Source organism: Pleuronectes platessa, chromosome 2 (genome assembly GCF_947347685.1).
Source record: "Pleuronectes platessa chromosome 2, fPlePla1.1, whole genome shotgun sequence".
Taxonomy (NCBI): Eukaryota; Metazoa; Chordata; class Actinopteri; order Pleuronectiformes; family Pleuronectidae; genus Pleuronectes; species Pleuronectes platessa.
In genome coordinates, this window is record NC_070627.1 from 17,185,443 (window position 1) to 17,213,061 (window position 27,619).

A 27,619-nucleotide genomic window follows, 5' to 3' on the forward strand; every position below is an offset into this window, starting at 1 on the left:
AATCATATTTAGATGACTGATCTGAATTTAGGCAATTTGGTGCAGATTCATTGAATTAAAGGGGTATGTTGGGCCTTGGCAGAGGTATATGCTCTATTAAGTGCCATTCTAGTACAAGAAGTACAAGCTTCTCAACACCAAATGATTTACATGGGGGCTTTATATTTAATGCTCCCAGAAATACACCGGACACCGATTAGAAAAAGAATACAGAAAGAAATAAAGTACAGAGGATACGAGAGGAAATGATATATGATAGTAAATGATATGAAGAGATATACGGTTATCTGGCAGTTCTACCTTTAGTCTACAGGAGATTAGATATGGTTAATATATAGGTCAAATAAATAAAACATTCACTTACACTATATAAAATCAAAAACCAAGGGTCTTTGTATTATCTGCCTCTGCACACACACACAATCACAAACAAGGGTTACATCAGTATTTACACGGAGTGACATACTGCTCAGTATTCATGTTACAGGATGATTACAAAACTAGGTAGTTATGACCTATTTTAACAAATATTGGCTTTTACAACATCATTAAATTGCTTTATATCACTGAATTTTGATGCAAAGAATTTTGCCCTAATATTTTCATCCGATTACCACTATGCATGTGTTTTTTACAGGATGCAAACTGCACTTGCATAACCTCTATTGTGGTATATAGTGTTTTTTAAATGTCTTTATTAACCATACACACACTCACACACATGTTTTGTTTGATGCATTTCACGTTGGATAATGAGCACAAAGTATTGACTGTCATTTGTTCTGCTATCGAAAATCATTTGCGTGGGAAAAACTCACTGACACACACCGAGAAGCCATGCAGGGCTTGATGCATAGTTGCCATGGAAACAGATCTCCCATTCGCTCTCTGTCTTACTGTTTTGAGATTTAGTTTGGCGTTTGTTTTGGTCCAATCTGTGCATCCGTTGACAAGAACACTGATGAACAACAGGGACTGGACTGAGGAGACGCTGCATTCATCATGACTACAGCTATGAGGCTGCACGCGAAACTACATTTTCCTCCTTCATCCGTCTTTATTTATAATACTGAAACAACCGTCCACTGTCTGTGATGAAGTTTGGTCTGATTAGAAAGAAAGTTGGATATGAAGCGTCCGCAGTTCTCATGAGTAACTCCCTGAACAGCTCTGCAGGATGTTGATGTCTGTCAGGTGATGAGGGGAAAGTGAGGAGAGATGCTTGTTTTCCTCAGTAAAAGAAAGGAGAGGGAACTGACAGATGATTCAGTGAAGCACATTAGAGAAGAAAGACAACATGTCGTATTATAAACCACTGTTGAATTGTATGAGCAAAAACAAAGTGAGCACTTTGTTTTGTGTGTGTCTGTGTGCAGTGTAATGAGTCAATTGAATGTGTGTGCAGTAACAGTAAAACACAGGAGCTGCAGTTCTCGCCTCCTGGGGTTCTTCTTACTCGCATATCAGTCATTCACTTTCATCTCCACTCTCATCTTTTCACGCAACCCCCTCAATAATGGAGCCATCATTTCTTTGTAAAGCACCTCGCCTTTGTCACAGTCTTTTAAAAGCGAGAGCAGTTTCAGGAAAGCAGAGCTGTGCGCTGATGGGTGTGCAGAAAGGACTTTTGTTGCCTTTAAATATGAACAATTCAGAAAAGTGGTTTGAAATAACAGCTGCGCACGACTCGGCGGCTTCTTTCACAGCTCCGTCTCCTCCCTCGTCGCTTCACCGTGGATAAGCGGAGAATATGGTCTGATCTTAGTGGACGTTATTACTCTACCTCTTACTCTTCGGATTTCTATGAAAGTTTAGTGTGACTGGACTGTATGTGATCCACAGCTGTACACCTGCCGGCTATTGCAGGACAGTTACACCAAGACTAAATGCAATGATCTTAATCCACAATCTGACATGGCAACAACTACCCAAACACTGCAAATTAATTATTGAATTAAGTTAAAATAGCGATTGGAAATGTAATTTAACTAAGGTAAAAAAAAATAATGTCTGCATGATACCGATACACAAAAGGTTTTCAGGTTGTTTCTGTTAGTTTACAGTATATAGATTCTGTGTCCACTCGATTGAGTTGATTAATCAATAAATCAATTTATAGTTCCAGCATTTCACATCTCAGAGCATGACATTTAAAGATGTTGTCTTGAAACGGGGTAATTCTAACAAAGATTTGAACAGTTTGCTGCAATAATAAGACATACAATTAAATTGTTGAATAATGATGAATCAATAATTCAATTAAATATGTGTTAGTTGTAGAACTAATCAAATCAATCAATCACATTCAGTTTTGTCAAAGATTAAATTTGGAGGATTTAGTGGCACCTACACTGGCCTAATTAAAACCTTACTGGGATCCTGCAGAGCCAAGGTTTGATTTGTCCGCTCTGGGCTACTGTAGAAACATTGCAGTGCAACATGGCTCCCTCTATGAAAGAGGGCTCATTCTTTTCATCATTTCTAAAAGGACCCTGAAGTCCAAAACACCGGGCCTTTAATATTAAATTCAATCTCACCTCAATTTCGTATTCCCCCCCTCAGTGTTTTACAAATAATCTAAATTACAACAGAAAATGTAATAACCAAAGTAATGAAATGTACACTGTCAATTTCTGCTCTAAACATTTACATATGTTGTGTGGCATCTGTTGATGCATTTAAAAGACAACTGAAGAGTCTTTTATTTAAACTGGCCTTTGTCTCTCCTTGTGCTGTCCAGTGTTTAAAACGTTGTTATTGTCAACCTATTGCATTTATTTCATTCTTTGTTACTAAGGTCAGATTATTTTTGTCTTTGCTCTGTGAAAGTTATGATACATAAACATCAACAACAAAATCATTACAATTACTACGTTTGGTATAGATACGCTCTCAGCACATAACATAGCTCAAACAGAATGTCTGTTTAGATATTATACTAAACAAAATATGCATTAATGAGGAATTTAAAGAAATGTCCCAAATCCATCTCTTCTGCAGAGCAAAAAAAACAAATATTAGATGTGTTGTTCAAGTTTCTGGATCAATAACTGATCTACCAATGTTTCTATAGGGCAGATATTTCTCTGAACATTATTATCTAATACACATAAATTGATCTATTTCCCTCTACGCACTCACCTGCACACTCAAAATATCTGCATATGGGATTTCTGAACCTCAACTGGGACCGATTAAAGAGAAGATAATCAAATACATGAAGTAATCCATTCATCTGGTTGCATTTGTTTGGCCTGTTTGTAATTTGGGTGTACTCCTCATTTGACTTATACAAGAAACTCAAACTTCGAGTTGATGTTGACCTTCAAGTCTGTCTGTAACTTTAACGATCAGGGACACATGATTCATGATAGAGAGGAAATGATCAGAAGAAAAACAAGAGCGATGGAATGAGGAGGCTTCAAGTCATTCTTTACAACCATAAACACGCTAAATTCCAAATCTCTACTTTCTAACATTTGTATATGTGCGCTACAGTAAAGATCTTTCTTTCTTCTTGCAATTAAACAAGTTGTGCAATTCTAGGTTTAAAAAAGATGTCAGTTTTGCATGGTTTAAATAATCAAAATGTAATCTTGTGCACAATCATCATTAAGTCAGTTGCTTGAACGATTTCAGACCCTTACTAACGTGAAAAAAATTAATTCTAACTCTGATATGTTGTGGACCAGGCACATTCATGTAGAAGACATTCTGCAGAAGTTAAAGTGAAATGTTCATCATCTGTTCATCGTCTCCATTTGACTTAGTTTTATCCAATTAAACCTAATGAGGCAACCAGAGAGGAGCATAGACCACAGATTATAGAGGAAGGAGGAGAAATAAATCTTTTCATGAGATGATCCATTGCATAAGGGTTGTTTTTGCTGTGCTGCTATATATGACACAGAGAGAGACTGCAACAGGGTGGAAAGAGAGGGATGTGTGACAGAGGTAGAGGCGCTGATTAAAAGAGCAAAACACACAAAGACTGAGGCACTTTCCTGCATCTGCAACCACCACCTTCTGCAGCTCTCACTCAGAGTGTGTGTCCTGCATGTGACTGCATTTCTGTGTGAGTGCTGCATCTTCCTCAGAAAATGATATCAACACATTTGTCTTACCGCATGAGAAGCACCGACTACATCTCTCTTGCCTCCTCCATTTGCCGTCAGCCTCATGTGCAGGGATGCTGTGATTCTTCCTCTCCCTGCCAGTCACTCGCTTTTGTGGATCTCTTAAGATTCCTGAAATATCACTTCCCTCGCTCTCTCCCTCTCGCTGGGGCTGAAGAGAAAAAGTGGCACAGACTCAGTCTCTCCCTCCCTCTCTCTCTCTCTCTCTCTCTCTCTCTCTCTCTCTCTCTCTCTCTCTCTCTCTCTCTCTCTCTCTCTCTATCCCTCTATCCCTCCAGCTACAGAGGAGATGAGGTGTGTTCTGCAGCAGGGCTTCTGTCCCTCTCCTCTCTCCTCCTCTCTTTCTGCTTGTGCCTCACTCTCTCACTTGTTCTCTTTCCCTGTGTCACAAGCCAAAAGGAAAATGACTTTGTCTAAGTTATGGTGCTATTTTTGCTGGATGAGAAGTTTTTCTCTGGCTCCTGATGGCATTTTAGTATTTTTTATTTCAGTTTTTTAATAATCCATTAATATATTATTACACTACACTACATTATTAATACACTGCTAAGGTCTTTTCCATTAAACAGACTTGGTGAATGTTGTATCTGTTAGATTTCAATGTGGACTCTACTATAATCCTGACTCAACACCATTACAAATCTCCAGTGCAAACTTCACAACAGGATTTTAGATGTCCATTTTGTACCATGTTAACTTCCTTTCAGGCTTCAATGAGATTGACATGGACCTTATTATTTAATGGTGCTTGAAAGAGAAAGCAATAAGATAATAATCTTAATGTGGATGCTGAAGAAGTTGTGTGAACTGACTCTGGGTTTTCAGCTGGTTATTTCATGTCTCTGATTCCAATAGTTTGTTAGTGTTTCCCTTACTTTCTGTACACATTCACATTGTTACATGGTGGCAAGTGGTGGTAACTAATTAATGAAAGTTTAGTCCAGTATGTGTGCAGACAGTGAGAGGCTCAGTGATACTGCAGCATGAATATATTTTCAATGAGACCACCATCGCTCGCTGTTGAAAATGTCATTAATTTGGTTTTGATCTGAAAATAGTGGAATCCACTTTGACTGCACTGGAATGGAGGTGTAACTCTACTCTGTGTGTTGATCCAGGCTGCAGCAATACAGCATTAACACAATAAAGATCAGGTATGCAGCATTAAACATAATCCTCTGTGGAATTAAACCTGGATGTTAAAGACGCTCACTGCTTCAAACTAACACTGTAAACCACATGGAAATGAAAGTGGCCGTCTCTGCAAATAGCAGATACAGTTACAGCTGTGAATTACAAATGTTTTGGCTCAGTGTCAAGATATTTAAGTCAAATGATGACGTGTGAGGGTGGACAGCTTAAACAGCTTCACTGAACTGTGTTTCACATTACATCTCAGTAAGTTTGCTGCCAAACATGACTCAGAAATAGGTTTGAGTTAGACATTCTCACATTTTCTATGATCACATGTTTTTATTTCAACAAGTAAAAACAAACAAATTATTGAATTGTGTGTTTCAGCGAATGAGCCACAATTTGCTTTGTCAATGTTAAGCCGTTTTCAGAAAGGAACTCCAGAGAATGTCCTCAGAATTGAGTAATTTTCCATAAATTGGCTGTGTCAGAAAACACTCACCACTCATTATCCTGGTGCAGAGAAAATGCACTACTAGTGTGTTTTCTTTTAACCATTAGCTCACTATAGAGTGCATTTACTATATACTCGAGGTAGGGGTCAGTGATTGAGTGAAGTTTGGAAACACAGCCAGTGCTTCTCACATGTGAAAATCTATGAAATTGAGTCTTTCAGAACAACAGGAAAGTCTCCGGAGTGTTCAGGTGACCAATTTAAACAATGCATTGTTTGTAACCATGATGACAAAGCTCACAGATTCTTAATTAAGCAAACCTTCACCATGGTGGTATTATGATGTCATCAAACAGATTAAATTTTTCATATTAAATCACTAAACTTATCACAACAGTGATATGTAATGGTTGTGCAGAGAAGTCACATGGATTTAAGTTTAGTGATTTAACACTATCCTCAGATTTAGTTTACAGCAACTTACTTTTTCCATTCAAATTTGCATTACCTGCAAATCCTAAAAGATAAATATTTGGCGCCGGTGGATCCTGAGTAAACATGTAGAATTACTTCTGTTTAGATCGACACTGAGTTTATGCACATTCTGTATTTCTGTGAGAATTTGATCTTGCAAACCACAACTGTTCATCACAGAGTAACAGTGCAACGCAGGTTTTCAGCAGCAGCAGCTGCGGTCGTTACCAGATGTTTGTGGGAATGAAATTAAAAAAAAAATCTTAAATTTCCTCAACTTTTTCCACAACTCCTCCTCTCGGATTACTGAGTGGTGAAATAAAAAGATACATTTATTATTTAAAAGAGCTTGTGAATAGTGAGGAGGGAGCCTGATGAAGAATAGTGATGAAGAATAAATTGGTGCCAAATAAGCAGTTATTATGTTTCTTTAATTTTACAAATGTATAATAGTAAAGGATTTAAAGTAATGATAATATATAATCTTTTCATTTCATGGAATGTGATGGTTTGTGATTCTCTATGGCTTAAAAATAAATGCCAAGAAAAATGCATCACAAAAAGAGACAGGTTTCAGTGCACATTTTAAGTTTTGTAAAGTTGTCTGACCACAGTCCTGCAGTCTCATGCCTGTGGACATGACATTGGCTGGGATTTGACATTTATGCTAATAAAGAGTGACCGGCATGTGCTTTCAATTCAAGAACACAAAGGGATTCTTTATTAAATATATGAACACAGACAAACTATTCTGAAGTTCATGAATCCAACATAGTTGAACTTTATTAAGAACCATTTAAAGAAAACATTGTCACACAAGCAGAATATATTGGTGAATTATTTGCACTGGAACTACAGAAATATTATATTTCGGTGTTTCAATATTCGTAGATGCAGTGTAAATAGTCAAATGTTCAATTTAAGTTCAGTTTGAGGACATTTCTTCCTCATGTGGCTTTGGAGGTGATTTGGTTTCACATGATTCACCTTGTTTGCTCACGCAATCGTTGACCTTACACTAATGGAAAAAAATTAAATGTTAAAGCCTCCCATTCATCCTTATCTTTTTTCTTTTCATCACAGTTCACATTTACAGACAGTATAAGTATGAAGTATGTGTGTATTGAGTGGGTGTGTGGTCACTGAAAATCAATAACTGGAGTGGTTGTAGAGGACAGGACACGAGGAGCCACTGCAGAATGTACGTAGGGACGAAGGAAGTAGTCGGCTAACTCAGTGGTCTGAAATATTTCTGCAACCTTAGGGCTTATATTAACGTGTATTATGTGCATGTGTGTGTGTGTGTGTGTGTGTGTGTGTGTGTGTGTGTGTGTGTGTGTGTGAGTGTGTGAGAAACAGTCAGACTTGGCCTCTAATGGCTTTTCTCTTCATTTACTTGATTCATTCAGGAGCCAGCACACAAAAGCACACACACCCACATGCCCTGCCGACTGAGAGGCAGCAAGGATAAGTGCTAGCTCGCTGAAAGGAAGGGAGCGAGAGGAGGTCGCCATGGCAACACTCGGGGGGCTGTTGCTTTTATTGGCGACAGAAAAATCCGCTCTGCCTACATCCTCTCATCTCTCACTCCTCACTCTGTCAAGTCAAGTCGTCCCTCTGTCTCTCTGTCTCACCTTTCTTTCTCCCCATCTGCACTTCATCCTCCATGAGCTGATGTCAGCTGTGTGACGTCGACAAGACGTGAAGATTCAAGTCAGGTCTGGTGTCAAAGACCTCTCTCGTTAGCACTTTCACCTTGTGACGGGGCTGAAGAGACAGCATCTTGTATGATGCTGCAGTTTAATCTGTTAAAGTTTTGTTACAATGTGTACACATTGTGTTTCATATCAAAGAAATATGAGAGATTGCAGCAATGGCGATACAAACACTGTTGTGTGCCAAATATCTGACTTTGTGTTTCCACAGAAAATTGAGTCACACTCAGTGATATTAAAAATGCAACAATAATAATAATAATAATAGCTCAAAAGAAGCAAATTAAGCTTAGGAATGTGATTCATTTATGAGAAGGAGCTTTGTTACATGCTTGCGTGCACACTCACACACACACACACACACACACACACACACACACACACATCATATCTTCTTACAGAATATACAGTAACGCACGATATCCTTCGACAGGTTGCGTAGCCATGTGAACGTGTCGGTGTGAAACGGAGCATCCCCGTCCCCCGGCACAGCTTTTGAATTCTGTTCACAGGTGGACTGTTCCCCAGCTGAACCTGGGAACTCTCAAGGACTTAGGGACAAATCTCTCACATTCCAGCTAAACGTGCATGTGTGCACAAGGAAGAGAGAAAATGATTGAGTATCTGCTGCCATGGTGACAAGCCCAGCAGTATCTAATGGCAACGGGCTGCATTTGGTGGGAGGGGTGACGGGTGAGGATGGAGGGAGCAGAGACAGATAGAGGGAAATGAACACTGAGTGCCTCTCACATTTAGCACTGCATTCACTTTTTGAATGCATTTTTAAAATGTGTGCAGAATGACATCATACGTTACAGTTTAAGTGTTTTCTTTTTGTCAAACCGAGAAGAAAAGGAGGCTTGTTATGCACAACGGCTCCGACCAAGTTCACACAGTCTAGACAAATCACAGATAGCAGAGTGATGGCTGGGAATGAAAAACTGATGTATTTTAATTATAGAGTATTATCAGTGTTTTTCTGCAGTATTTCATTTTGTACAGATGGATGCGATTCAGTAACTAAATCCTGTCTCCCCATCACTGTGTGTGGTGTGATGTGAGGATGGCAACAGGTCTGTGTTTATCTGCTGTTTCCCTGTACATGGTTGACATGGTGAAAGAGACAGAGGGGCTGTGAGGAGGTAAAATAAGTTAAATTAAGAGTCAACAGTTCTCCGTAGTGATGAAGAACCAGCCCTGTTGTGTCAGGGGTTCCGAGCTGTGTTGATTGCAGAGTACTCCAGTGATTTGACATTGCTGAAAAGCAGACATCACTGCAGAGGAAATTATAAATTGTCTCAGATTCTTGAACATCTTCTACCAAATGGATCTGAGCGCTAACGGAGCTTACTCGCTCTCTCTGGTGGTAAGATTCGGTAGTGCATCAAACACTCTGCTCTCTCTCACAAAAACATTGTATGTATAACTTTAAATATTTGCTTTCCATTAAATTGATCACTTATACCGCCAAATGTTTTTAAATAAATTCTGCTCAAATTTAAAATGTAAAACCCCAAAGAGACATTTGTGAATGAGTTATGTGAGGAATATTTGTTACCACTCACTAACTGAATAAGGATTCCTCCCCTAAAAGTATTCATTATGATTTACAAAACTCATATCATAATCCAGATCTACAAAATAAACAAACTATAAATTTCAGATTTGTTTTTAATCATAAAGAGCTCTGCATTATTTCTGGAGCTATTCACAAAAATGAACAGAAACAAACAAACAAAAAAACCTGTCCTATCTCATAATGTAAAGGTAAGTAAAAAAAACAGTCCTGAATCTAACCCCTGATCTGGAGCCGGACCATTGACGATTCATAATCTTGGTATTTAACATACTATGAAAACAGAATCTCAACAACCAATTAATGAATTGCTTCGGATTAATTTATTAATGACTTTAGTGATTCCACAATTTTTACTGCAACCTGTCAAGCTTACACTCACACAGTGGGTTTTCGCTTGATACCATGATTCATTTTTTAAATGACAAGCACCCATCTTATAACCAAACAATATAACTGTGTGTGTAACTGGAGTTGCCTGTTTGAATCTGTGCACATGTTGGAATATAATATAATTCATTAACATGGGTATTGTCTTTGAAAGGGTGTCAACATTAGCAGCTCCCTGATGTGATGTAACTCTGAATGTGAAGCAGGGCTGTTGTCAAATTTACTCAGACAGATACAAATATGTCCTGCATAATAATTTTACCCAAAAGTGTAAATTATACAGAATGCATATATGCATATGCTCAAAGGGAATTTTGAGTTTCTGTCCTTTCCTCTCTTCCTGTTTTATACTAAGTTTTTCAAAGCTTCATATAAATAGTATCACACATGTAAACAGGACTTAAAAGGTCAAGCAAACTGATTAGTTGGGATCCTTTTACCTTGAAGCCCTCCTATAGGACCTAAATCATAATTTTTTTTAATACGATCTAGAAAGAACCATAGACTCCGTTCCAGTCTCAAATTATTCTTCATCATAAATATTTAAAGATGATCTCACTTTACGCAGATGATTCATTTTTTTTTGGTTTGGGCCACATTCCATCGAATAGCATTAATTTCAACCCACGCACATTTAAGTCCTGATGACTTAACATTAAAAATCCTAAAAAGTAAACTTTTCCTTTATATAAGTCTACAAAGTACAACGTAACTTCCAAGCTTTTTTAGTTCAAATTTTTGGGAATTTCACAGATGGAGACAAAGTGATAGCTTTTAATGCCCATCATTAAAAATGATCATTCAGTGTGTGATAATGGGAATTCAGAGCGATGGCACCGTCAGTGTGAGATTGAATTTACAATCCACATCGCATATCATCAAACTGCTGATCCACATCCAAGGGCAGGGAAGGACACACAAACATCAGTGATGACTGATTGCATGTGAGGGTGATAAAGCGTGTAGCAGGAAAGTTAAGAACCACAAACATCGCTATCAAACAACTCATGTCAAGGGAAAAGGTTGGTAATTCACTTACGTCATGAGGACCGATTATGGAAAATAACATTTTTTAAAACAGCTGTAAACCATTGAAAGTGAAACAGTGAAAAACCTGATGTGAATATGAAGCCACGTGACACAGTAGGACACTGTTCTGCCAATTTCAAAAGCCTTGGAAATAATAATTTGTTTATTTCGGATCATATCATTATCAAAAAGTCACATGAAGGTTATCAGCCGTCAAAAATAAAATATCAAGTTTGACTTTTTACTTTTGCTGAGTCTTCAGGCCTCTTCAAACACACTTCACAGATTTTGCAGATATGGAGGAGGACCTGAGGAGTATAAAAGAGTCAGAGGAGCCTAAGCTCATTGTACAGAGACAACATGGGCAAGCTACTCATCTGCGTTGGTAAGCTGAGCTCCTTTCAAAGCTTTTAAACTTTGTAACAACACAATTTAACTTCATGTTAACTTGAACGGTTTTCTTCTCTCTGCAGGACTGGCACTCCTGCTTCAAGTGCAGCTAGGTAATTATATTCCCTCTCCACTCAGTGTTGCTCATGAGTATCAAGGTTTGTAACCTAATGTAAGAGTGATTATTCAATGGGCCGCAGGATCATCCTACATCCTCTCCTGTTATTTCACCAACTGGGCACAGTACCGTCCTGGAGCAGGCAAGTATTTCCCCACCAACATTGACCCATGTCTCTGTGACCACCTCATCTATGCCTTCGCTGGAATGGACGGCAACATGATCAAGACCTACGAGTGGGACGATGAGAAACTCTACGGACAGTTCCAGGCTCTGAAGAACCAGTAAGTAAACACAAATGCTCTGTAGTGACAGTGAGACTCCAGAACACATGGAAACACACATTACAGTACTTTGATAATGAGAAAGTTTAAGTGGATGTTGTTGTCGTCTGCAGGAACAGCAACCTGAAGACTCTGCTGGCCATCGGAGGCTGGAACTTTGGTACTGCGAAGTAAGTTATGACACAAGGATCAATATTTCTCACCAAGAGGATCATGTGACACTTGCAGGAACGTCGCTCTGACTGTCTTCTTGACCTCCTCCAGGTTCACAGCCATGGTTTCCTCCCCTGCCAATCGTCAGACCTTCATCACCAGCGTGATCACGTTCCTGCGTCAGTATGAGTTTGATGGTCTAGATATTGACTGGGAGTACCCCGGCTCTCGTGGCTCTCCGGCTCAGGATAAGGAGCGCTATACCGTTCTGGTCCAGGTGGGTCTTACTGATGGTCTATGATGATTCCAGGTTGTAGATCAATGGTATTGTGGTGACATGTCACTGGCAAAACCTGCAACTAACTGTGCTGCAGTGTTAAGAGTGCGACCTATCAATCAATAGATGGATTTATCTATACTTTTTAAACATGCAACTGCTACTGTTTCTTTCTCTTTGTCCATCTAAAGGAACTGATGAGTGCCTTTGAGGCTGAGGGCAAGAAGACCAGCCGCCCCCGTCTGATGCTGACTGCTGCTGTCTCTGCTGGCAAGGGAACCATTGACTCTGGATACCAGATTGCTCAGATTGGCAGGTAAGTGTGTGCAAATGCAAGCAAACGTTACACACCCTCACAATTGTTGTACAATGCGCTAAACATGAATCCTTTTGTCTGTTGACCAGTGTGCTGGACTACTTCCACGTCATGACTTATGACTTCCATGGTTCTTGGGAGCGAAACGTTGGAGAGAACAGTCCTCTGTACAAAGGACCTTCTGACCAGGGATCCATGATCTACTTCAATGTGGTGAGTGAAGCGACCATTATTTGTCTCTGTTTGCTGTAAATGAATAAACATGACATCACGGAGGAGACATTCATGCTGGTCTGTACTCTCTCATGTGCAGGACTATGCCATGAACTACTGGAAGAGCAACGGTGCCCCAGCTGAGAAGCTGCTGGTTGGTTTCCCTACCTATGGCCACACCTTCCGTCTGGCTTCCTCCAACACAGCTGTGGGAGCTCCTGCCAGTGGACCTGGACCTGCTGGACCTTTCAGTCGTCAGACTGGTTTTTGGGCCTACTATGAGGTTAGTGCTTCTTGTTTTCTTCCATGGACAACGTTTACTTAAATCTTGTGTGGATCCTTAAGGTAAATGCTCTCTCTGCCATCAGATCTGCACTTTCCTGAAGCAGGGAGCCACTCAGGCCTGGGACAGCACCCAGGATGTGCCATACGCCTACAGCCAGGGAACCTGGGTTGGATATGACAATGTGAAGAGCTTCCAAATCAAGGTATGAAGTTGAATATCATTATTCACAGTCATGTCTCCAAATGTTGTGTTTTTAACACTTGGTTTAACCTCTTACCTGCTCTACAGATTCAGTGGCTGAAGCAGAGCGGTTTCGGTGGAGCCATGGTGTGGAGTCTTGATCTGGATGATTTCAGTGGCACTTTCTGTGGCCAGGGAAGATACCCTCTGATCAACACCATCAAGAGTGGACTGGGAACTGGAGCCTGTACGCATTTAAAACACATCCGTCTGTAAAAAAATCCCAATGAGAATATTTCAATGTTTGACTTATACTTTAATTTCTCTCCTCAGCTTGTGCCTCTCGTCCTAACCCCCTGCCTCCAGTCACACCAGCCGTGCCCGCTCAGCCCAGTGGTGGCGGCAGCAGCGGTGGCAGCAGCAGCGGAGGATCTGGCTTCTGTGCCGGAAAATCCAATGGACTCTTCCCAGACCCAACCAACAAGAACCACTTCTATGAGTGCAGCCAGGGAAAGACCTACAACCAGCACTGTGCCGTCGGACTGGTGTTCGATGACAGCTGCAAGTGCTGCAACTGGGCTTAAATCATCAGGAATTCAGGAACAGCTGTGTAACACCTGCTCATTAAACCTGAATAAATAAGGCATTTAAAGCTATTTCACATCCCTTGTGGTTTTTTGTATTTCATGTTTGTTCCAATCAAAATCATTCCACTACAAATTAGCAAAGGTTTATTTATCAATGATTAACTTAAAAAAATTAAAGCTGCAAGCAGCATTGGACGAGCCCTGGCCCATGATAAATGTCAGGTCCCCAGGCAGAACGAGGGTTGACACGTGCTGTCGCTTGCACCGAACACTGTGTGAATGAGTGCAGCAAACATTTTGTTTGCGTGCAAAACCTTTAGACTATGCCATGATAATCACATGTATACTGAATGGCGATTGTGACCTAATGCCAGTAGGTTGGAAAGTATGGAAACATGTTAACTTCCTGTTAACAGTGGGTAGTGCAACTACTGTATTGGGTAGTGGCATGTAGATGTCTTCAGCCAGGACTCTTCAAACTTTTTATTTTTACTACACAAAAACATGATTCATTATTGATCATTTCACTCCCTTTGTGTCGTGAAGGAGAACATTTCTTATGACTTTTCTTACCCTACTCAGTGTGTTTCTGTTCTTGATGAGGAGTTTCCACGTACCCCTCTTACAGGAATGGCCAGTCTTTATTTTATTTTTATTTTGTATTTTGTGAAACCATGGCCTTTATTGATAGGGCAGAATCTAAGGGGTAAAGGTGGGAGAGAACAGGGAAGACCTGAAACAAAGGTCTCCTGAACCTGCAACCACTGTAGAGGCCTCTGGCCTCAGTATATGGTGACAAGGTGAATTATCAGGACCGATCAGTATTGATAATTTGTAATGCCTTAATGGATGACTACAGTTTATTAGAGAAAGTAAATGCTGCCACATACTCTCACCATAAGGCCTTTATTATTCAGACATGTGTCAAAACAAAGACAGCACCACAAGTTTCATTCAGGTTTGTGACTAATGCCACAAGACCAGGTTTACAACTTATACAAGCCATTATATTCAGTAGCACATCAGTCCTGAGGTAGTACATGAGTTCTGAGTGAATTCTCAGGTGAATCTTCTAAATTATAGTTTGTGGTGTAGGGTTAGATGTTTTTGTTTCATTGTTAGGGGTTACCTTTTGCTTTCTGCAAAATATGTGCCTCCAAAAACTTTTTCTTAGGCTTCAATCAAGTTTTAGGGTTAACACATTAACAAAACATGTTTAGGTACAGAGAAGCATTATACTGCTTTTACCTATTACAAGGCAGTGTCATGTTAGAGAGTTTTCGCACATTAACCTATTCATACTGTATGTTTGAATAGGTTTAAAAATGACATTAAATGGCCATTTCAGTACTTTCAGAAATATGATCTGTAATGAAAATAGTACAAAGTGTGGAATAGAAAGTGTTCTTTTTAGGGCTATAATGTCCAGCAGATGGAGCTCTTAAAAGAATGAAGGGGAAGAGACTATCTGCAGCAGAAGCAGGAATGTATTATTAATAGAACAGTTAAAAAGCTGCAATAACCTCTTGAAATATGTAAACAGTTTGAACCTAATCGTTAAACAATGAAAGACATTTCGTGAAGATACATTGTGAAGATAAAAATATGACATGTTGAAAATTTGAACCACTTCAAACTTTATGTAATTGTTGAGCTAGTTGTCCTGTAACCAACAGAGCCTAAAAATGGTATAAACCTACCATCAAAGCAATGCTTGTAAGTGACTCCCTGTACACAATGACAACAGCAGCACATGTCTCTAAAGGACACTAATGAGACCATTTTATAATCACATTAACACAGTTTTAGCTTTAACTACAAACCTGACTTGGAGAAAAGAGATATATATGTTTTTGTTGAAGGTCAGATCATTTATTTTAACTACAAGTTCTACATTCCTGAATGAAGCTTTGACATAATCAGAATCAGTGTCAGTGTCATGTGCATGTCTCTCTGAATTTCCCACGGGATTAATAAAGTATCCATCTATCTATCTATCTAGTGTTTGTAAAATGTAAACTATTTTCCCTTTAATACCTGAAAACGTAATTTGCTAGAAAAGAACCGCTCAGTTCAGTTTGAGAAGTAATGGGCTGCAAAGCCCAATACTGCACCCAGTCTGGATGGATTTTATATCGACTACTACTTCATAATTGAATATGACCTTGGACACAAGAAAATATGACACACAAATCAATATTAGAATTGCAATTGCAGTAACAATGTCATGTTATATCGGCTTGTTCTTTGTTGACAATGCTTTCCTTTGCAGACAGCTTTCTTCTGAGTACCTTTCTCCTCGGTGGATCTCAAGGTATGGATGCCAATCCTCAGAGGGAGTGCACACTGACTTCAAACGCTGTGGAAAGTACAATATTACACAATTAGAAGTAACCCTGAATATAAGTATACTCTTAAACTGTTTGTAATTTACCGAACATACAATTAACAAAGACAAAATACACACCCCCAAGAGGCCTCCCTCTGCTCTCATCAGCCTATACACAATGACAAGAGGGATCCAGATAAGGCTGAATGCAGACATGCACCAACCCAGAGCCAAGCCCCAGTCTGGGTACTCGACTCCTCCATAGGTGGGGGGAACAAAGTATATCAGAGACCAGATGAAGATCACCTAGACAAAATAATGAATTGTTAATAGACTGACACATTCAAACCTATTTATTGAGATGTACATGGTGGCCTGTGACAACACCGACAAAGGCAGTTCATATTTGACTCCAAATGACAACTGGTCAAAATTTGATGAAATTCCCTAAAGACAGTCTTGAGAAAACATGTTTTGTAAAGCCACCGTGACCTTTAACCGCCACGTCTAAGTGAACATTATGGTAATTTGAAAAGATTCTCTCAAGGTATTCTTAATATAATACATTCCCAATACTAAAGATAATAATAGTAACTTAATTTTGTTATAGCGACCTTTCAAGGGACCCAAGGACACTTTACAAATTTTAGGGAGAGGGACATATTTAAGGTAACAGAGACAAAGATAAGAATACATTTTATCAGACCAGGTCATGTGTTTTTAAACATTTTCTAGTTTCGATTAGCTTCTGAATGTTCTCTGGATTTGGCATTGCGGATCTCTATTGGCAGATCATTCCAGAGGGTGGGGGCACCCAAGCTAAAAGCTCTTTCTCCAAAAGTCTGCAGTCCAGTATGGGGGACGGTGAGCAGACTCCTGGGTAGCTTGAAGCGTCTAGGTTGGTCAGAAATGCATTATGGAGTAAAGCCTTGGAGGGATATGTAGGTGAACAGGAGGAGTTTGGAGGTGATCAAGGATTTAACTGCCAGACAGTGAAGATGGATGAGGGTGGTTTTGATGTGCTGCCAGGGTTTGGAACAGGTGAGAACTGTTACAGCTGAGTTCTGCACATACTGGAGCCTGTTGTCCAGGGCTTTGTTGGGTACCCCAGACAGGACTCCAATGCAGTAGTCATGACGGGAGGTGATGAATGCATGGATGAGCGTTTCGCTACAGAGTCTGACAGTGAGGGTTTGAGTCTGGAAATGTTTTTGAGGGGGTGGAAGGCAGTTTTGGTGACAGAATGGGATTTAAATGAACGAGTAGATGGTACAGCCCTCCACAGTGAGAAGTAAGTCCCCCAACCTCTGAAGGAGGACCTTGGTAGCCACAACCAAGAGCTGCTGTTAAGTTTAAGAAAATTGGCTGTAATACAGGATTTAATGTCACGGCGTCAGATGACAAGTGACTGTGGGGGATGTTAGGAGGAGGGTTCTGTAAGAGTGGAAATTCAGTCTGTCGTGATGAATGATCTGACCAAATGGTAGCATGTATATGGTGAAGAGGAGGGGGCCAATCACATTGCCTTGAGGAACGCCATGGTCGATTGGTGCAAGGAAGGAGTAGATGTTTCTGATATTAACAAACTGTTTCCTGTTGGAGCGGCAGGACTGGAACTAAGCAAAAGCTTTACCAGTGACCTCGACCTTTGAATTATAATAATTTCAACAATGAGTGCAAGCGAATTTTTGTATCAATTTGAAGAAATTTCTCAAGATGTTCTTGAAATACTGTGTACACACGAATCTGACAGACAGACAAAACATGGCTCTGTCCACTTGCTGTTAATGGTGCACAGTCATAAAAATGTTTTTATGAGGTAATGGTGACCTGAACCTTTGACTTTTGACCACCAAAATCTGATCAGTTCATCCTTGAGTCCTTGAGTACCAAATTTGATGAGATTCCCTCAAGGTGTTCTTGAGATATCGTGTTCACAAGAATAAGATGACAACATGAAACCATAATGCCTCCAGCCCCTTACTGCTGCCAGCGCAGAGGCATAAAAAGAGAGTGCAGACCTATTCAGTACAAACCAGAAAGAATGTAATGCTAGGTGAAGCATTGTTTCTGATGCAAGATATTAAAGTTAGTCTTTCAGAGCAGCATTGAATATTATATTAATTTCAAATATTAATAATTTCCACTTTTTGGTCACATTGAAGTAGTGAATTTCATATTTTACGTGAATAGTTTCCCATATAAACTTAGTTTCAAACCAAATTTGTACTCATTACTCACCAAAATGAAGAAGGGGCTGATGAAGAGCCAAAATGCTCTCCACCACAGCCAGAAGCAAAAGCTCTTCCTCCCAATCATCATCTCAATGTCTTTAATTAAATTGTTTACTCCTGAAATGCATGAGAAGAAATGCGCAATGGAGACAGTTTAGTGCAATGGAAAGGTTTGTCTTGTATTCACATCCATCAAGCACTTAATCAAATGCTAGCCACGGTTTCAACGGTGCAATTATTTTTCTATCATAGTGACTGAAAATTTAAAAATCTGAATAAATGTAATGATCCTCAACTGATAAACTAATGATGAAGAATAAAACTGGGGATATTCTATATTCTATAGATTACATCATTTAAATAAATCCCAGAAAAAGACCAAAACCCACATGCTTAGCAAAGGCTAGCTATGCAACTGAAACAAACATAAGCATCATGGGAGTTTTTGTCTTCACCGTCATTGCCAATGAAAATCTACCACACTGTTCATGGATGAACTAAAGTATTACAAGTGAAAAATAAAAACAGTTAAAGCAAAAATCAGCTGACTGACTAAGTGGCAAGCTGTTGTTTTTTCCGTCATCATACGTTGCTTGAAGTTAAAGCAGATACATGCATGGGGGTAAAGTGGATTTGACACAATAAAACGGCGACCAAATTGTGATGTCCTGTTACCTCAAATAAAACTGGGGATTTATCTGGGATTGACCATTGTTTGAAATATTTTGGCACATGCTGAATACCACACAAATCTATTAATATTTTTCTTTGAATAACATTTGATACGACCTCAACACATTGTTGGTTTTGGTCTTTAAATGGGATTTGCAGACCCTTAGAATATCCTGAACTTTGATTTTATTTAAATGTTACTTCTATATGACTATGGTTAACATTTACAGCACCGGTGCAGTCTGAGTTTTTAAACCTGTCTGTTTGGAGAGGGCTGTTAGCTTGGCATGTGGTAATGCTCTAGCCTAGAGCCACTAGTGAGTCTTCTCCACTACACTGTCACTTTTTATTGTTTGTGTGAAGAGTTTTTTAAAAAACATCTATGGTGCAGAGGGAAGTTAGATATATTTGTGTTTATCCTACCTGATTTACGAAACTCAAGATTTTATAGTTAATGTTTTTCATAAGATAAAAATGAGTTTGTTTAAATAACATGTATGGTACATACACATGTACAATTCAGCTCGAAAGAGTGTCAAATGTGCACCTATCAATGTTTGTATTATCTAAATTTGGTGAGATATGGTAATCTTATTATCAAAACAATCTGGTGGGGATTTTGACGTTGGTTCTGACCCATCACTGACTGATGCTGTGGTATATCTGAAGACTGAAGCACCGAATTGTACACTGCACTTCTCTGGGCATAAACATGCTAAGTGTTAAGACAACAAGATGAGCGGTTGACGCAATATAGGTTCCACAAACAGTCATGCAGATAAACCATATATGAGGTATATTTACCATAAATGTAGGCGAAGCCAAGGACCTCCATAGCAACCAAAATAAGCAGCACCCAGGTCGAAGCAAAATGGTCGATTAGAGTTACCCAGTATATTCCTGCCTATTTTAAACACAAACAAACACACACACACACACACATACACACTATTGAGCCATTATGCCAAAACCATATGCAAAACTCATATTGGAAGTAAATGGCATTTCTAATGTGTTTGCCAAGTTCCATGAGTTCTCATGCATGTTTAGCCTCCCAAAAATGTGGTCAACTGTAAAAGATAGACTTCAACATTTTTTGTGTTGCTCGGCAACAGCGTTCAACATAGCAACATTCACAAATTCACAAAAATATTTATAACTATCTTAGGGATCTTTGGACAACATTTGACCTAGATCTGTTCTTGTGAGGTTTTGTTTGGATTGGATATGTACTCAAGTTGGAAGAACTTCCTGTTTCAAGACAAAAGTCCAACTTTTCAACATGTAACTTCTTGTTGCCAGTAGGGGTCGAGTTGACTAGGGCTGAATGTTGGCATCTAGATGTGTGCAGGCCTGGACTCTTATCAAACATGTGAAGTTTGGTGCTGATTGGAGATAGAAGATCGTTTAGAAAGTACAATGTGTGTGCATCAACGAAAAATGCCCAACGATTTTCATTGGCTGGACTATAGCAAAAATGACGCATATTTAGGCTGCAGCCCGAATAATTTCGGACAGTTGTCTCTGTTGGCAGATCTGCTTTACCGTTGTCACACATGGCAGGCCCAGGAGGAAGATGAAGATACATGACCCTAGACTCACAAAGGGACGTTTGGATCGAAGGGTTTCAGGGAAGGTATCAATTAAACAGCTGCTGGTCACCTCTAACAAAAAGAGGAGAGATGGAAATCAGTGAGTAAACTGAGTAGCAAAGACTGGTTATTTGCTTCAACACAGATCATATAGTTTACATTTAAGATTTATGCCAGTTAGCATGATATGACAGCAGAGCCCTTCCACTGGCAAATGGTTATCTCACCTATCATTGTAAACTGAGAATCCAGGCCAACTATTGTAAGCATTGAAAAGAACAGTACGGACCACAGGGGGGAAATGGGAATTTTAGCCAGAGCATCTGGATATGCAATGAATGCCAGGGAAAACCCTGAAAAGACGAAGACACAAAACATCAGAGAACATACAGCAGCCATTTGACATCTGATAAGTACAGTAAGAAGTATCATTGGTATCTGACCTTCCTTCACCACACTTTCAACAGGTTGTCCATAGATGTAAGACATGTGACCCAAAATCGAAAATATGGCGAAGCCTGCATACACACTGGAAACTAAAGAAATTAAAAACAGTAAGTTAAACACAAATTGAAAATCTATTTGAACCAAAGATGACATTGTGAAAAAAGATGCATTTACATAATTTTTGAAGGGCAGTTATCTAACTATAGAACATGATAGCAGCGATTGAAAGACATTTTCCTGTAGAATGTGGTTAGCCAAAGTAGATACTATCACTTTGGGATGCCTAAGTGGTAAGCATCCGAACATCTATACTTATCGATCGACTACTATCTAATCCTACTTTACTGTCAAATCTTACCAGATTTTTTTCTCAGTAAAGCTTCAAAAAAAATTACCTTGCTTTAAAATCAGTGCTTCATCTGAAATAAAATTGTCCTACCATGGTTAGTAAGGCATGCAACAACTGAGTCCACAAGCATGTTGTTGTTGAAATTGTTATAGGAAGCAAGGGTCGGAACACCTCCCACTCCAATGGACAAGGAATATAAAGTCTGAATTGCTGCATCCTTCCAGACCTGAAATACAACATACTCTATAATGGTGATTTAAGAAGTACATTGCAAATGTCTAGTGTTTTAATTTTTGACATTGTGATTGATGGATTCTTACCTCTGGTTCCATCAGTTTAGTGAAATTGGATCCTGAACCAATATAGTAAGCTATGCCTTCTGCGGCTCCCTCTAGTGTCACACCTCTGATCAGCAAGATCAAAATCACCACATAAGGAAATGTAGCTGTGAAATATACAACCTGCAGAGAAAAACATCTTAAAATCTCTCACTGAATGTGCGAGCTGACCACAGAGCAATGCATATGCCACAGTGTGAAAGAGATACATTTAACACAATGCAGTAAGGATGACTGCCCAGACCAGTCTTTAGCACATGATTTAGCATGGCTCCACTGCTTCTAAGAATAAGTGTGTGAACCATGAAGAATTTGATTTTCACAGATTGTGGATAAGAAAAAATTAAGCAGTAGCTGACTTACTTTTCCTGAAGTCTTGATACCTTTAAAAAGAGCTGCAGCAACAAGGAGGGAGCTCAGCAGCAGACAAAGGGCCAAATGCCAGACTATTGGTCCTGTTTCATCCAGACCACTGGATCTCTGCAGAGCCACACGACTGAGGAAGAGAGAAATCTGACTTGTCATGAAACCACACCATGACAAATGTATTTGTGCTTGTTTGCATTAGAGTTTGTGATTCTTACTCCCAGTACTGTTCACTTGGACTCTGCACTGGAGCCCTGATCACGTCAGATGAAGGACAAGTGATGTTTTCCTGAGTCCAGTTGGCCACTAGAACACCACTTACATTACAAGACACTGGAAAAGGAACGAAGACTGGTGAACAGCTTGTTTAAAATAGACATGTCCTGAGAAGCAGTGTTGACCTAACATGGCTCCAGGACCACGTTCAGACCCTTCCCTCAGACCACATTCGGAGGTTAAACATTTGGCCACATTCTTTTCACTGCGTGAGTGCAAACGCATCCTGCACCACAAATGGAGGAGCAGACGTCCGGCTACAGATTCACAATGAATCTTTATTCTATCCAGTATCCATACGCTGATTTGTTTCAGCGCCAATATCCCTATATAAACGCTGGCTATGACATAATCATATTCCCCCCCCCCAGAATTTGGAGATTACAACTCTTCACTCTCCACAAGGGCTACAGATAAAAACATTACCTCTGGGTGTGCTGCTGCAGTTACTGTCCGCCCAACTGAAGCAGCTAGACCACGGCAAAGGAGACTGGAAGGAGGCGAACAAGTAGTACAGGCTGTAGGTGCTGATGACATTATAATAAACTACCGTCAATATGTTTACTATGACTACGGAGAGGCCAAGACCTGGATAACAAACAGAAAAAGGAGGATAACAGATTACAGCACAAAAAAACTGTATTTGACCCTACTGAGCCCTCTACATACATTTCCCATGCGGCAGAGGCAGACCCTGATACAGTCTTGATTGTTAAATTATTACTATTTGTTTCCTACAAACCTCGGTTTAATGACTCGTCTATGAAGACACCAAGTCATACAGGTATCTACTGGAGTTCTGTAGCTAAAGATGGGCAACTGGACTCACTTAAGTTTCATGAAGAAGTTCAGACCTGAAGACGTCTTTATGACAAGAGGTAAATCGTCTTGACGAAACTCAAGTAAGTCCAGGGCCAGATGGTATTATGCCTTGACATGTGCAGATGAATTGTCACCTGCAGTTTCATTTAACAAAGGTTAACACAGCAAGTTCTTTTAAACATAAATTTAGAGATCAACAGTCTAGGCAGGTACGCAAACAGATGAGAACAAATCTGTCTGTCACAGGAAGACAGAACCCCAGCTTTGTTGCTATAAGGTAAAGATATAAGGTTAAACCCAAATCTATTGGTGACCAGTTATCGTGGTTATACATAGCAAATGCATAGCGCAGTTTTACTCTTTGAACCTAGGCCTATTTACAATAAACTTTATTGGAATACTCAGATCATAACATTTCTGCACAGGGTAGCGACTGCACATCCTCTGTTGGCTGTCTCTGGTGTTGGTTCTCTTCTCCCTCTCAGTGATGAGAGCATCGTGCTCTATTTCCCACAATAGCTTGCCATGAACATTTTCAATCTCATTTACAATGTCAATGTTTGAAACTGAATCCACTAAATTATCAATAGCGCATAAAGTGTAACTCATTCACTGGTTGCAACCATTTTTTTACAATATTTTCTTAAAATAATGTGATTATCTTTCACATTTTAACAGGATTTCAATGTTTATCAACAGTAAATGTCCGACACCACAAAATCTTCTACACTACAGGTATTTGTTTGAGGGTTACCCTGTAGCATCGGCACAGCTCTCCACATGTTGACTGGACCTTGGCTGCAGAACTGACCGATGGCATTTTCCAGGAAGAAAACAGGGATTCCACATAAAGCCAACATCAGGAAATAAGGAATGAGAAAGGCACCTAGTCAAAATGTTAAAGAAAGTCGTCATTTTATTAATTTATTCTTAAAAAGCTGTTCGCTTGAGAGATTTCCGTCACACTGATTCCAAATAATTACCCCCTCCATTCTTGTAGGCAACATAGGGAAATCTCCAGATATTTCCCAGGCCAATAGCATAGGCGATCAAAGAGAGCATGTATTCTCTCTTGTTTGTCCAGTTCCCACGCTCAGCATTCTCATCACCATTATCCAGTTGACAATCCTGTTCAGAACCGAATTTCACACATTAAAAAATATTGGGCTCTATCTTCCATCCAACGCAACATGGTACCGAGTGTCGATGCTAGTTTCAGACTGTCTTTTTCCTGTCAGTGCCATGTTGTGTCTGTGGCAAATTGGACTTTCAACCATGTGAGTATGGATGGGCATGTTGGGCTTTATATAAGTTGGGTCAGGCCCATATGTGTGCCTTGCTTTTGATGCATCAGAAAGAGATGTCAAACAAATATGTGGTCTGAAGTCGGGTTGAACAGTATTCTAAGGGTAAAGAGTCTGGAAATATGTTGTTAACCAATTATTTTTCCACATGCTAAAATGCAAACAATTCAAATTTGTAGAATGATTATCAAACACTACCTTAACTTTAGCAGGATATGTATAGAGCTGATTGATTAATATCTGCTACCAATAATGACAGTGGGTAAACTTGAGGTCTTTAAATTGCTTTACTTCCTGAGGAGGCTCAGGTCCTTCAATGTCTGCAACAAGATGCTGCAGATGTTCTATAAGTCTGTTGTGGCGAGCACCATCTTCTTTGCTGTGGTGTGCTGGGGTGCGGGCATCAAGGCTAAGGACGCCAACAAACTGAAAAAACTCATTAGGAAGGCAGAGTCTGTGGTTGGCTCTAAGCTTGTCACCCTGGAGGAGGTGGTGGAGGACAGGATGCTGGCAAAACTGCTGGCAATCATGGACAATCCCTCTCACCCCCTCCACAAAACACTGGACAAGCTAAGGAGCAGCTTCAGCCACAGACTCATTCAACCCCGCTGCTCTAAGGAACGATACAGGAAATCGTTCCTCCCAACCGCAATAAGACTGTACAACTCATCTACCTCTGTCAGAGCCACCATCAGAGAACTGCACTAAACATACCTGTCTCCTTGCACTGTGTACCCTGTACAACACTCCGCTCCATATACTGGAACACTTACTCCACATCATATGTGATATGCGTTAATATAAACCATATTGATACTATATATCATTTTATACAATAATACTGTCTTTTGCACACTGTCTACATATTCTTACACTCATAGTATATTATAATATCTATTGTATCGTCAAATACTTATATTTATACCCGTACTATATATCATATATTATATCATACTCTTTGTATATTCTTTGTATATATAAGTCTATATACACATATTTATACATGTGTACATGTTATTATTATTATTATGATTATTATTATATTTACTATTATTATTATATATACTGTTGCTGCCATTATTACTATATACTGCTATTATATTGGTATAATTACTATCATATATAAATATATATTATGTTATATTATATACTATATATACTGTACTTTACTGTAATTTTAAAGTAATCTATCTATCTAAACAACAAAATATTTAGGGCAACATAATGATATTATTTGTCATATGCTGGGATTTCATCTTAAAACAAAAGCAGATTGTCTCCAATTTCATGTAAGCCTGTCAGACATTATTTCACCATTTCATCAGGATTCATTGTAGGCCTCTGTCTACTGTCCCCTTTGCTGCACATTCTCCCTAAAATAAATTGAATTGCTCCAAACAAATGTTCATGTTGTTCTGATGAATGACTGTCAAACTACTGCTGAAACTTTTCCCCAAAAAATGTTTTAATGTTTACATTATAAAAAGCTTTGATGTGTGATGAATTGTAGCTATTTTAGACAGAATGTAAACTTTGTTTACCTAAGCAAACTTATGTAGCAAATTTAAGTTTTTTTTTATCTTGATTAAAGGTAAATACAATCCAAATATTTAATTTACATAAGCCACACAAATAGATGTTTAGTTGTGTGCGCTGGGCTCTGCTTTACATCAATTGCATTATGCACAATTGCTAATTTAACTTGCAATTCCATTTTTTTTTTTAAATAGCTCTTTTCCGCTCTACATAATTGCTGTGACATTTGTAATTGTCTACTGTGAAAGACTATACAGATAATAACAAAAACCTTGACAAACATTGGATCAATAAATACATCCATCAACACAGGTGGCATTTATATCTGCAGATGTTTCAGGAATATTCCATTTTTGTCTGTTCATAATTTCATACACTGAATAATTGCTACTTGGCAACAGTAACACTTTATATTAGGGAACACATATTAACCATTAACCAATTGCTTAATAGCATGCATATTTGTACCATATTGGCTCTTTATTATAAAGCACTTATTATTATGCTTCATGATCTTATTCTACAACTACTAGGCCATTAATTAACAGTTTTCTCTCAATTACCTTAGAATTACTGCTTATGCTTCTAAAATGCATGCTAATACGCAACTAGTTAATGGTTAATATAAAGAAAAAGTATTAATTATTATTCGCACACAAATGTTCAACCTAATTTTATCAGATCATTTTGGGTGCTAAATATAGTCTATAAATAGTCACAAAAACACAAACTGCAGAGTAAAGTAGGTTGCATGTGTAGTTACTCAGTTTACAATCCTACCTGATCTGAAAGAATAGGGTCATCTTTGAATTTTTTTGAAAAACAATCCCACATGTTGATTGATCCTCTGCCGTGCTGCGGAAGAAAACTAAAACTAACCAAAAACTTGTCTCATCTCACAGCCACAAAACTGGATTTATGTCTTCCTGTGACAGACAGGTTTGTTGTCATCTGTTTGCATACCTGCCTTCACTGTCGTTCTCTGAATTTATGTTAAAAAAAACTGTAGGTCCTTATTTAATCTATTCTGCACCGCCCCAAGATATTTGTGCATGACATCTTAATACAAATTTTCATCCCAGCACTATTTACTGCTCGTTCATAAAAGTTAGTTGAGTTAATTCTTATATCTGATGCATTTTTTTACTTTATTGCAGGCTTCCCCTCAAACAACACGGCTACTTAAAGGGATAGTTCACCCAAAAATAAATGGTGAGTCCTTCTCCAGACGTTTAATTCTATAAGAAATGCTATTAAAAGTATAGATCATGATATTGGTTCCCCTTTCTTTTCTGTAACAACCACAGCAACACTCCTATGAGTGTTGCTGTGGTTGTTTTTAACCTGTCTGGTTAAAAAAGGGTAAAAGTAAAGATTTATTTGTTCAGCGATGTCAGACAACATCACTAATAGCATGTTGTACACAAACAAACTTTTATTGTTAACTTCTACTCCTCAGAAATTTAATTTGAAATTTGCTGATGTACTTTTGAAGCACTCTGGGTGTAAAGTGCAATGTAAAAAAGTCCCTACAGCTAAATTGGTGCTTAGAAAACATTTCTCTCAACTGTATCACAAAACACACACGCACACACACACAAACACACGCACACACACCTGTTCTAGCGGCTTACCTCAGCCC

General features: G+C 39.0%; 2 protein-coding genes across 2 annotated transcripts; one reads left to right on the forward strand and one right to left on the reverse strand.

Annotated features, from left to right (window-relative positions):
• Nucleotides 1-11,485: 11,485 nt before the first annotated feature.
• Nucleotides 11,486-13,709, forward strand: LOC128424556 (acidic mammalian chitinase-like). The gene is made up of 8 exons (XM_053410785.1): nt 11,486-11,700; nt 11,965-12,130; nt 12,322-12,446; nt 12,536-12,659; nt 12,760-12,942; nt 13,028-13,147; nt 13,234-13,372; nt 13,459-13,709. The coding sequence occupies exons 1-8, from the start codon at nt 11,624-11,626 to the stop codon at nt 13,707-13,709; spliced, it is 1,185 nt and encodes a 394-aa protein (XP_053266760.1). The 5' UTR covers nt 11,486-11,623.
• Nucleotides 13,710-15,942: 2,233 nt separating this feature from the next.
• On the reverse strand, nt 15,943-26,811 carry LOC128424540 (sodium- and chloride-dependent neutral and basic amino acid transporter B(0+)-like). Its single transcript, XM_053410762.1, has 15 exons — nt 26,758-26,811; nt 24,121-24,265; nt 23,892-24,023; nt 22,742-22,903; nt 22,258-22,372; nt 22,037-22,169; nt 21,656-21,796; nt 21,426-21,561; nt 20,983-21,075; nt 20,767-20,892; nt 20,493-20,611; nt 19,752-19,851; nt 18,283-18,392; nt 16,180-16,347; nt 15,943-16,071 (listed from the first exon to the last, which is right to left on the reverse strand). Exons 1-15 carry the CDS (start codon nt 26,809-26,811, stop codon nt 15,943-15,945), a joined length of 1,863 nt encoding a protein of 620 aa, XP_053266737.1.
• Between the last annotated feature and the right edge of the window lie 808 nt (nt 26,812-27,619).